General features: G+C 39.8%; 1 protein-coding gene and 1 pseudogene across 1 annotated transcript in view; both read left to right on the top strand.

Annotated features, from left to right (window-relative positions):
• The window catches only part of slf (C-type lectin domain-containing protein slf), a 29,729-nt gene extending 28,327 nt beyond the window's left edge, over nucleotides 1-1,402 (top strand). The window contains exon 5 of the mRNA XM_034973785.2: nucleotides 327-1,402. Within this exon, the coding sequence (XP_034829676.2) occupies nucleotides 327-572 (246 nt within the window). The 3' untranslated portion in view covers nucleotides 573-1,402. The remainder of the gene's footprint in view (nucleotides 1-326) is intronic.
• Nucleotides 1,403-8,582: 7,180 nt separating this feature from the next.
• Nucleotides 8,583-12,501, top strand: part of LOC117986841 (zinc finger protein Xfin-like) — a 42,741-nt pseudogene continuing 38,822 nt past the window's right edge.

Genomic DNA, 12,501 nt, shown 5'->3' with positions numbered 1-12,501 from the left:
GCCGCTGGATTCAGGCGGCGCAAGACCGTGGCGTGTGGAAGTCCCTACAAGAGACCTATGTTCAGCAGTGGACGTTTATCGGTTGATGATGATACAATAAATTCAGCCAATCAAAATCACATACTTAGATTCTATCAATATGACAACTTCATAATATATACCTCCTTCAAATCAAAAGTGAATAGACATATTCTAGGCAAGCGTGCTCCGTCTTAGGCTGCTTTAATCACTTGCCAGCAGGTCTAATTGCAGTCAGCGCTAGTCATTAAATTAAAAACACTTCCACTTTCATGCTAAGGGTCTTAAAAAACTTTGTATCATTCTAGATTCAGAACGGCTGGGGCTATAACCCATGGTCACAAACTGGTCACAAGAAGCAGCGGCAACCCGACAACGCCGAGTACGATATCAATGGAACCACGGAGTCCTGTCTGTCCATCCTCAACAATGTCTACAACGATGGCATTGCGTGGCACGACGTCGCTTGTTACCACGAGAAACCTGTAGTGTGCGAGGACTCTGAAGAGCTGTTGAACTATGTAGCCAGCACCAACCCTGGCCTCCGTCTGTGATTTAACCAATCTTTAAACACAACATTTTATTTCCGTTCATTTAAATCAGGTGGGTAATTACTTTACCAATCATGGTATACTCAAGCTACGTTTACACTTAAATTTCTGGTACTGTAGACCGCTTACAGGTTCGCTGCGAGCTTTCGAAACACTTGACTTAACTACAAATTAGTGACAAAGATGGGTACATAATTGAGAAACGGGTGAACAAAACGGCGTAATCACGAATTTTCGACTCAGTTTTAGCACAGGCTGTTTTGCCTAGAAATAAGTTTAAGTTTGTCTCTATTCGGTGGGCTAAAAACATCCGACCTAAAGAAAAAAGTATTTTGATCAGAAGTGTGGTTGTACCATTTTGTACGCCAGCTCCTCTATAGTCTTCTCTTAACTAAACCACTTTTATTTTTACTAGAGCGAAACTGTTTTTTTTTGTACTAAATGACTTCCATAATAATATTAGGAGGGTACTTATGACAAAATAGGTAGGTACTTTGTTTACCAGATGGATTTAAACTTTTAAGCATACGATTTTAATTTTTAAAACAATCTTTTAATATAAAGTGTCACTGTGCAAGTGTAAATGTTGCTTTAATACTTTGACTTGTAGTTAACAGTTAATTCAATTGATAGCACCATATTTTATCAAGCACCTTCTGAGGACTTGCCATACTCTCTACATGTAGCGATCTCTATCACACGCACTGCCTTTTCCGTCGTACAATCTTTGTACAGAATACCTAGCATAAATTAATTTTAAGTAAGTTAGTAATATTATTTACATAAGGGAAGATTTCCATTTGTATATAAAAATAAAAATCGATAAAATAGCATTTATCGTTTTATTTCAATCACTTGTTTCAAAAATGGACGTTTTATTACACATAGTTCTTCAATGGGCCATACTAACACCTAAGAATTCTTTGAAAATTGAATTCTCTAAGCAGTCACATCACATCTAACCTCATGAAAATAATTTCAAAAATACTGAAACTCAAGAAACTTTTTATTATGTAGGTATAGTGTATGTTATGTTATCGTACAAGATATTTTATTTTAACACTTTTAATAAGTGCAACACTGCATGTTGATGACAACAGCGCCATCTATATTGTATAAACTAATTATGTTCATGAGCACATTTTATTTTTTTATTTTTTGTGATGTTAAATTCACGGTTTTCGGATTTCGGACTTGTGCTAAGCTAAGACCTACCTGCTTGTCAAATTTCATGATTCTAGGTTAACGGGAAGGACCCTCCAACTTGGTGTGCTTTCAAAATGAGAATGGCTTAGCCCATTTTCCACCTAGCATGGTGAAGTCTGACAATCAGATTGGCAGATTTCACACACTTTTGAGAACATTATGAAGAACTCTCAGAATGCAGCTTTCCTTACGATATTTTCCTTCACTGTTAAATTACCCATATTAAAAATCATATTTAAAATTGCTCCAATATTAATTCCAATTTTAATGCATTATTTTTACTAATAAAAAAATCGGCTAAGTGCGAGTCAGACTCGCGCACCGGAGGGCTCCGTATTACAGTCGTATTTTTTTCTAAATTTTGCACGATAAATCAGAAACTATGATGCATAAAAATAAACAAAAATCTGTTTTAGAATGCACAAGTGAAGCCCTTTCATATGAAACCCCACTTGATATAGTTATCTTACTTTAAAAATTGAAAACACTAATCATTAGTTCATTTATTATTATTTATTTATTATTTATTTATTATTTAATCAGAACGGCCATAAAGCCAATTACACTAATTAAAATACGAGTACAAACTAACATAAACATACTTACAAAAATTAACAACTTAAAATTATAAATTTTAAAAAGCAAAATTATAAATTTTCACAAAAGTGCAAGATCTGACCCATGAGGTCAGCCCATTTGTCAGCAAATATGTCACAGCGAGGGGACTCCTTCAGCAGTGCGTTGAGCGCAGCCAAAGTGCGCGGTATGGGTGACCTGGAACGCGCTACCGTGCGACTAAACGGACTTACGAAAAATTTGGAGCGGTGGCGGAGATAGCTGTAATTAGAGGGTGCATAAACGCAGCAGAGCTTGTTGTGTAGTTCAGAGCAGTCAATCACACCCCTAAGAATCTTGCAAATTGTACCAATTTGGTCGCAGTCTCTTCGGGTTTTGAGCGAGTGGAAACCCAAGTGCCCTTGGAGAAATTTTGTGGGATACATAAATGGGTAATACCCGTGCAATTTTTTATATAAATACCTTAGAAAGGCTTTTTGAACCTTTTCAAGTAGCAAGGTGTAAGTGCTTTCATATGGATTCCAAATACAAGCGCTGGTTTCTAGCTTGGCACGAACCAAAGCGTCAAATAGCAGTTTTATCGTGTAACAATTTTGAAAATCTTGAGTATTACGCAAAACAAACCCCAACCGCTGGAATGATTCGGAGGCGAGTGTAGAAATATGGTCATGGAATGTCAGTTTATGGTCAAATATTACTCCCAGGTCTTTTACATTAGTTTGTCTGGGCAATTGAACTCCGCTCATTTTATACGGGAAGAAAACTGGACACCTTCCGCGTCCAAAAGTCATGACCGAACATTTATTGGTGTTGAACTCCATTCTGTTTTCGTCACTCCATTTGATGACAGCATCGATATCATCCTGGAGTTCAACACATTCGGCCTCAGATTTTATTTCCATAAACAATTTCAGGTCGTCAGCGTATAGCGTTCATGACCACAATTTAATTTTTTTGTGTGATGTAATCACAAATTCACTGTTTTCAGATTTTTCCCCATAATATGTCTGCTATAAGACCTACCTATAACCTACCTACCTGCCAAATTTCATAATTCTAGGTCAACGGGAAGTACCCTGTAGGTTTCTTGACAAACAGACAGACAACAAAGTGATCCTATAGGTAAGGGTTCCGTTTTCCTTTTGAGCTACCTACGGAACCCTAAAAACACGTTTTGTTTTATTACACGCATTTTGTTTTGTTTTATTTAATATGCCTATTAATTACTTATTTATTAAAGGTTAACTCGCTAATTATATTTATTCGTACAGTTTCTAAATCATGGGAAGGAATTTAGATTTCAGAAGTCAATAAATTAATTATTTAAGTCAAAATAAAATTGTGCGCCTTGTCGATTTTATGTGCAAAACCGCTAAAGAGTATTATTTCTATTTTAACCATCTTTACCAGTGGAGTGGAACCACAGGTACATTATTATTTATTATGGTAGGTATATGTGTTTTTCTGTACTAATTTTGTGATGTGATTTTGTGGTAGGTATGGTGGTGGTAAAAGTATATTCATTCATTCATATGGTGATATATATACCGCAGACCCACTAGTGGGATCACGGACCCGCCACGAAAATGGTCACGAATAGTCGATTCCTGGCAGGGGTTTGGAATTTTATATTTTCTGAATTTCTGGTCTGGGAGGCAATGGCTGTGGCTAGTTACCACACTACCGGCAAAGTCGTGCCGCCAAGCGATTTAGCGTTTCGGTACGATGCCGTGTAGAAACCAAAGGGGTTTAATAAAAACTGCTATACCCCTTCCAGATTACCCTACTTCCATCTTAGACTGCATCATCACTTACCACCAGGTGAGATTGCAGTATAGGGCTATCTTGTATCTGTTTTTTTTAAAACCACGAGTGGGACCACGGGCCCATGGTGATATATCGTAGACCCACCAGTGAGTCGAAGCGGTGGGGCTGGGACCACGGACCCGACACCCAATCTTCACATCAATTATTTTATCAGAATCAATACATACCTACAGAAATAGACATTAGTTTTATTATATGTTGCATATTTAACCGTTATTTTTATGACTACACTTATTCATGAAAATAACGATGTTTTAAATTTTGAAATCCGTATTCCGTCATTCGGTAAAATTTATACGATGGCACACTTACGCCTTGGCTCGAGTATAGAGGTTTTTATTTCAACCGCAGTTTTCTGCCCGTTCCTATAACAACTAGGTCAACATACATAATTCTATCCAGCGGCTTTGACGATTTTGATGACATTTTGAATTTTTGATGAATTATAATCAAATAATTTTTTATATCAAGCGTATAAGAAAACAATTTGAATCCCTCTTTTTCATCATCAATCAATCAGCCTGTATGTATCCGTACTGCCGGACATAGGACTTTTGGCCTTTTGGCTTTTTGGATTTTTTTTCCGGATATCGGCCGTAGGTACCTATAAATAAATAAATAAACTTAAATGTGATGAGTTTAATAGTGAATAAACGTTCGTTTCAGAAACTGGCATTTTAATCCGAACCCCTAGCACGTAACAATATGTTGAAAGAAAAAAACCGGCCAAGTGCGAGTCAGGCTCGCGCACTGAGGGTTCCGTATACTACAGTGGTATTTTTTCGACATTTTCCACGATAATTCAAAAACTATGATGCGTATAAAAATAAATAAAAACCTGTTTTAGAATGCACAGGTAAAGCCCTTTCATAATATGATACCCCACTTGATATAGTTATCTTACTTCGAAAATGTAAAATACTAATTATTAGTTCATGACCACGATTAAATTTTTTTGTGTGATTTAACCTTATATTCACGGTTTTTAGATTTTTCCCCGAATGTCTGCTATAAGACCTACCTACCTGCCAAATTTCATGATTCTAGGTCAACGAGAAGTACCCTGTAGGTTTCTTGACTGACAGACAGACAACAAAGTGATCCTATAAGGGTTCCGTTTTTCCTTTTGAGGTACGGTACCCTAAAAATAGGAAATTCAATGACCTCTAATATTTCTATGCTTTATCATCAGCCTTTGGACATCCACTGTTGAACATAGGCCTTCCCTAATGAGCGCCACCACATCCGGTCCTCACTCCTCAGGACCTCAGCCTTCCACATCTACCAACTTCCCGCTAGCTCTTTATATCGTCGGTCCATCGTGCTAGAGGGCGCCCCACTACGTACCTACATAATAAAAATGTGTTCATGAACAAATAATTTAGTATTTTCATTTTTCAAAGTAAGATAACTATACCAAGTGGGTTATTATACGAAGGGCTTTACCTGTAGGTACATTCTAAAACAGATTTTTATTTATTTTTATGAAAAAAAAAGTATAATGTATGTAATGTAAAATGATAAGTAAGTAAAAGAGGTGCGTGCCGGGATTGAACTCCCGATCTCCTGAATAGGAGGCGGACGTCGTAACCACTAGGCTATCACGGATTAGCTATAGGCCTTATTGCCTCTAATAGTGAATTACTTACTCTCGTAATATAAATCATCATCTTCATGGTCAACCCATTGCCGGCACGCTACTGAGCGCGGATCTCATCTCAGAATGCGAAACAGGTAGGTACCTACCTACTAAAGTAATCCTAAGGAAACATGATGCTTCTTTATAGTTGAAGATTCAAGAGAAAGAACAGCAATTTATTTTTATTTTGAAATCATCGCAGCCAGCGGCGCGGCGCGGCGGTGCACGGTGGTGTCTCGGCCGTCTGGAGTTTCCATCGTTATTTTATAACGCATATTTGCTCTTATTTTCCTGTGTCGTGTAGCTCGTGATAACCTACAAGGCTACGATATCTCTAACGTTTCAGAAACCCAAGGATGTGTAAGTAAGTAGGTACGTATTTTACCACTAATGATAAATCTATCTTCTGTGCATAAAATTCAAAGTCCTGACTGACTTGTAGTAGGTATATCAACTTACAGCCTAAATTGCTTGTTCTAGACACATGGGAGTGTGTTCTTTGTAAAGAGTAGGTATCCACTAGTAAAGGATTTTTCAAAACTCCACCCCTAAGTTAAATGGTGGTATGAAATTTATGTGGTCCACGCGACGAAAAGTTACGAGCATAAGCTAGTTGTAGATATAGAGATACTTATATTACTACTTACAGAACTTTCAAGTATTTTGTGTAGGGATTTCACTTTACAGTCATATAATTTATTTCATATTAGGTAAGTATAGGGGGGTAAAGGGGTGCACTAACATCTTAACACCCCAAATGTCAACCTCACCTGCACGCGGTGCCCCCTGCGAATCAGCGAACGAGGATATGACGACCGAAGAATGGCGGGATAACCATTCCAAATGGCTTGGCTTTAAATAACACAGACCAGAGACGGACAGCAGCGTCACTGGTGCGAAATGGCCTACAGCCCTGCGCTGACCAACCCGCCTGCCCAGCGTGGTCAGTATGGGCATTACTTCTATTGAGCAGCGCCAACAGACAAAGGCCCCCAGTTCCCGGCAGCCCTGCTATTCCCGATTACGGTAAGGTGGTGGGGAGCGGGTGGATGAGGAAGGCTGAGGACCGTGTTTGGTGGCGTGCTCTTGGAAAGGCCTATGTCCAGCAGTGGACGCAAATAGGCTGATGGATTGGATTGGATTGGATAGGTACCTAAGTATGTCAGTTGTTACCTCCAATCCCGTTGAAAGTAATGGCGACAACTATCCTGATTTCAAACAAAAGATACCATTTCTATTATTTTATTTCCATTTCTGTGGTACCTACCCACTTTTTGATCTAAAATTTCGACGAAGTTAATACTTATTTCATCATTTATCATGAAGCCAGAGATTTATAGGTCTATGGCCAGAGATTAAAGAGAGCAAAGCTGTTGGAAGTGGTTGGAATGGAAGTTTATAATGCGTCGCAAATGGATCGTGGGGGTCACGTAAAGGTGACAGCGCTACCTACGTCCATACAAAGATGGGAGGTTGACGTAGAGGTTGCTATGATATATAGGCACAATTTAGGGCTGCTCTATCTGGGTGTGACCTATAGTACGCGACAGGTCGAGATGGCAATCGGGGTATGAGGCGGGGGGACGCTCCTCACACCCAGCCAGCCCGACCTGTCAACTTGACCTGTCGCGTACTACTATAGTTATCTATAGGCAGTAAGAGTTGGAAGGTAATGTTCTCCGAGGTAATCCTCACTTGGACAGCATGGTGGACGATAGCCTAACCCTTCTCAATCTGAGAGGAGACTTGTGCTCAATAGTGGACCGGCAATTGTACATATTATGTCATTGTATAGTTAACTAAATATCAACAGGTTAGGACAGGTAAATTATTTTTGATGATTAGAAGGTAGGTTTTACTTATATTATTAAAATTATTAAAATTAATCTTAATATGCCGAATACCTAAAAAACCTATTCTCGTTTTCCTTTCAACTAAGACTAACTTGTACCAGGACTAGCTACCATAATAAACCAACAGATATGAACTTACTATATCCTTCAATCGCGCCTACCAAACCATTGCAGATTCACATTACACATTATTAGTTTGAGATAATATTAGCAATAATAAGTATAATAAGTAATGTTTACTGAGCAGGTGTTTTCCGTGTGTCCATTGGCTATGTAATTTAGCTGTATTCTACGCTACGGAAAGTGTCCGGTAAATGTACTTACCTATATTACCTATACCGTGCCTATACTGTCTGCCAATCTGCATTTGGCTAGCGTGGTGGGCTATGGCCAAACCTCTCCTCTATCTCATTGTGAGAGGAGACCCGAGCTCAGCCACTACTGTGCTCGGGTCTCCTCAATGATGGGTGATGACGTCGACCAATGGATGATGATTATGATGATGATGACTACACTGTCAAACTCCTAAATACCTACCTACTTACATTATTGCGGAAATCATAAACACAGAATCTTGGTGATAGCCACCGATAGTGATGGATGGACTCCGTAACGGACACAACGCATTCATTCATTGGAAACTTTTCGTAGTATATAGTACACAACAGGTTGAGATGGCAATCGGGATGGGGACGCCTCAAGTAGGCAAACGACGTAGTACAAGTAGCCAAGTGACATATAGCCACTGAGATACGGAATAGGCCCGCAGCATAATTGTGTAAAGCAGGTAACTTTACGATGTACAGTTTGTATAGACATGTCACATGAGGAGGTACGTCGGTAGTTGGCAGCCCTAGGCGTCGTTGGTGTGCTGATGTCAGCGGCTCTCCCGACGGCGGCGGCGAGCGCACGCACGGAATGCAGCGCGGTGCGGGGCGCGGGCGCGGCGGCTGCTGCCGCGGCGACGCTGCTGCCCGCGCCCTCGCGCCTCGCCAGTCCGACGCGCGCCACCACGCAAGACTGTTGTACGAGCAGCGCGCCCAGCCGCCGCCGCAGCCTGCACGCAGGTATGTACCTACTCACGCGACCTTCGCGTTGCTCCGCCTTCAAAACCGTACTTTGTAAGACGACGATCCATCGACGCGACGCACGGCCGGCCGGTACCCTACTCTGTCACTCGGTAACCAGAAATAGCCGTTCGAACGAAATGGCGATCTTTCATGTTCCTCCTCCTCAAAACAAATATTTGCCAAATGAGATTCTCTTGCCGGTCAACGCTTCTGTGGCTTTATCAGTGTTACATATTTATTATTTGTCGGCGCGGTGCGGTGAGGTCAGAGCGCGCGCGAGGCGATGTGCGCCTTATCGCGTTAGCCGTAGAGTCGTAGCGACTGTCAGCGGTCGACCTCGGGCTCTGCTGTCTTTGCTTTGCTCTTGCGTCGTTCCTATTTACTATAGGTAAGAGATATCAATGTACTCATTCGTATCTCATACTCGTAATCATAACATGTGGATATCTAGGTACATACATTCCGCGCAACTGTTGAAAGACGATGTAGATTACGTTGCAAATTGAAATTAACGACTAACAACAGGCATGACGCGTTGTAGGGCTCGACCGCAATCAATGTAACATTCGTTATAATAGGTAGGTATTGTTATTTTTGTCGACTTTCTGGATGTCTGAAATACCTAGGTAGGTACCTACCTAATCGGTACATCACTTTTATACACCTATCTACCTACTTAACTGTCTGAAAAACAGTCGTCAACGCTGTTCGAATGTCGATGATTAGTTGAGTGGTAAATGGAAACGTGACTTACCCATATAAGCTTGTTAACTGTTGAGTATTCTTACAGTTGTTTGTCACATTGTTGTGGACGTTAACGCCACGTGACTGCAAAAACATCTTGCTTTGCCGATAGCATTGCTGCCTACTCAATAATAATAGTATTGTACAGGTAGTTTTCTAACAGTGCGTGTAGATTTATCAAGGGATTGACGCTCGTCCGTCCGGTGTTGTCTTCGCCAGCACCGAGTTGTGCATGTACGGTGTTATACATCGACCCGCACACAAACTTCGCTCTTATGTCACAAGTAATACGTTCAGAAGTCGTGTGCCATCACAGTGCCACATAGCGTACCCTCGACGGCGTATCGTTCAAACAGCTCTCGGCCTCGTTATATTCAATTTACGCTAAACTCGAACCAACACTCAAGCACATTAGGGGCAGAACTGCCTGACCGTGTTAGGGCGTTAAGAGTGTTTCGGAACGGAGGTAGGATTGAGATCCCCGTCGCCCAAAAGAGTGAAAATGAGGGGTGGGTAAGGCAGGGTGTTGTTCCCTGTAGGTCCGCAAGAGTAGCCGACCCCAGTTTCAAAACTGCTAGGATTTGCTAAATCTGCTGCTTTTAGACGGAGGCCGATGAAAAATAAATTCACCATAAAGTGTGCAATGAATATCGGTAATAGGTACCTACCTAGCGGATAGAACAACTGGCACTTATCGCATAACTTTTTCCAGCGGCCTTGACTTAACAATCAAGAAAATCAGGTCCTATCTGAGCTTTTCATTTTCAGAATTATAAACTAAATTCAACATCTTTTAGATTCAAAGACATTTTATTGAACTTAGTCACCAAAAATTCATGAACTGTAGAAAATTCTTCACGAGAAGACGCGTTTTGACGATGTTTTTTTTTCAGTTTCAGTTTCGGAACGCTTTTTTTTTACAAACAACGGAATTTCATCAACCGTAACATTTCGGTGAAATCATTCAACTATATAGAAGCACGTATCGCAGAACTCGTATCCTACCAAATACCTACCTACCTACCTAATTAGTGCATCGTTCATGTAAATAGACCGTACGTACGATACGATATCGATACGATACCTCAAAAAATTCCTAAGTATACAATAGACTGACTTGGAATTCTATGCCGCGTCCGCATTACGTTTAATCATAGTTAGGTGAACAATATTTTGGGTTCGATAAAAATATGACCTTCATCTCAGCCCTTTGCACGCCCTCCACTACTGAGCACCGGGTCTCTTCTCAGAGTGAGAAGGGTTAGGTCATAGTCCTCCTCGCTGACCAAGTGAGAATATCCTGAGAACATATGATTAAATAGATGCCTTCGTCCGCGTAGAATTAGGATGTTATAAATCCCAAGGGAACTTAAATTTTCCACCATAAAAAGTAGCCTAATGTATACGGGATGCTAGCTATATCTGTAGGTACCAAATAGACGATGCCCGCCACTCGTCCATATGGAGATACATTTTTTTAAATCCCGTGGGAACTCTTTGATTCTCTGGGGCAAAAAGTACCTACTCTTATAGAATAGACATAATAATATATAAGAGGATTTTCATCCCCGGGATGCAAGGTATCTGTGTAGTCTGTATAGCTACCTGTAAAAAAGATTGGGCTGTGAAAAGCTACCGGACCGACACATTTTCGCAGTGATAATGTTAGCATGGATGGCGAAGGAAATCTTTTTAGCTTTTCAGGACGAACCTAACTTTTCTTAGCTTTTTCGTAGCAAAGTAAAAATACCTTCTAAACTAGTTTATGCTCGCGACTTGGTCCGCGTGGACTACACAAATTTCAAACCCCTATTTCACCCCCTAGGGGTTGAATTTTCAAAAATCCTTTCTTATCGGATGCCTACGTCACAAACAATAGCTATCTGCATGCCAAATTTCAGCCCGATCCGTCCAGTAGTTTGAGCTGTGCGTTGATGGATTATTCAGTCAGTCACCTTTTCCTTTTATATATTTAAGACATTACTTTGGTATCTCGTTATTGTTCCTGTAGGTATTATAAAAATATGGAAGGCCTAGAATCTAGATAGTATTTAATATCGCAGACGAGCTCTCGGGCTCACGCCAATGCCATACCGAGGTACGCCCCTGACACACCTTATAAATTGTGTGGTACACACACGTGCTTTGTTTTGAACACAACATACGGAGCATAGCATATAAAATACGTCATCAATTACAATTTTCATCCTATAAAGAACTTTTCCTGAATCAAACATTGCAAGCACTAGCGTGCACACCTTTGAATATGTATCATCGCATGTGAAAGCGATTTTTGGCTTACCTTAGTTTTTTTTAAATCAGAGCTTTTTTATTTAAACGAATTTATAAATACACTTTAACAATAAAATATTTACATACAAAAAACATAATATATTGGAAAAAATTAACACCGCCCAAGGCCCAATACACTGGTGGCTGGCGTTATTGCCTCGCTGAAGGATATTTGAAAACTAAACTTAACTATCCGTGCTGTAAAAAAATAAAAGCAAGTGATTAAAACTGCGAGCAATAATTAATAAATCAAGTGAAAATTGAAAAAAAAATTATCGTGGTGAGATGACGAAATAATTGTCTTGGAGATCAAAGATTCAAAATAACCGTAAAACTCAAGTGATGTGACATTATAGCTGATGCAATGATAGATTGTAGTTTTTATGATAATAACAGAAACAAAAATTACACTTTTTAGGGTTCCGTACCTCAAAAGGAAAAACGGAACCCTTATAGGATCACTTTGTTGACTGTCTGTCCGTCTGTCACCGACCCCAAAAAATATTGTTATGGAACTATATTAACTCTTGTATACGTAATATATATGGGTTATAAATTAAATTATTTTTAATTTTTATTTTTTTGTTTTTATTTTTTTGTAAAAAAAAATTATTTCACAATTTTAAGTGGCCCCATGTTATTAAAATATGCTATGCCTGGTTAAAAATATACTGCTTACTAAGCTATTACACTGATCGCGAGCAATTTACTCTTTATCCGTTGAG

Source organism: Maniola hyperantus, chromosome 1 (genome assembly GCF_902806685.2).
Source record: "Maniola hyperantus chromosome 1, iAphHyp1.2, whole genome shotgun sequence".
Taxonomy (NCBI): Eukaryota; Metazoa; Arthropoda; class Insecta; order Lepidoptera; family Nymphalidae; genus Maniola; species Maniola hyperantus.
The sequence above is the reverse complement of the archived record's forward strand: the minus strand, read 5'-3'. Positions and strand labels throughout refer to the sequence as shown.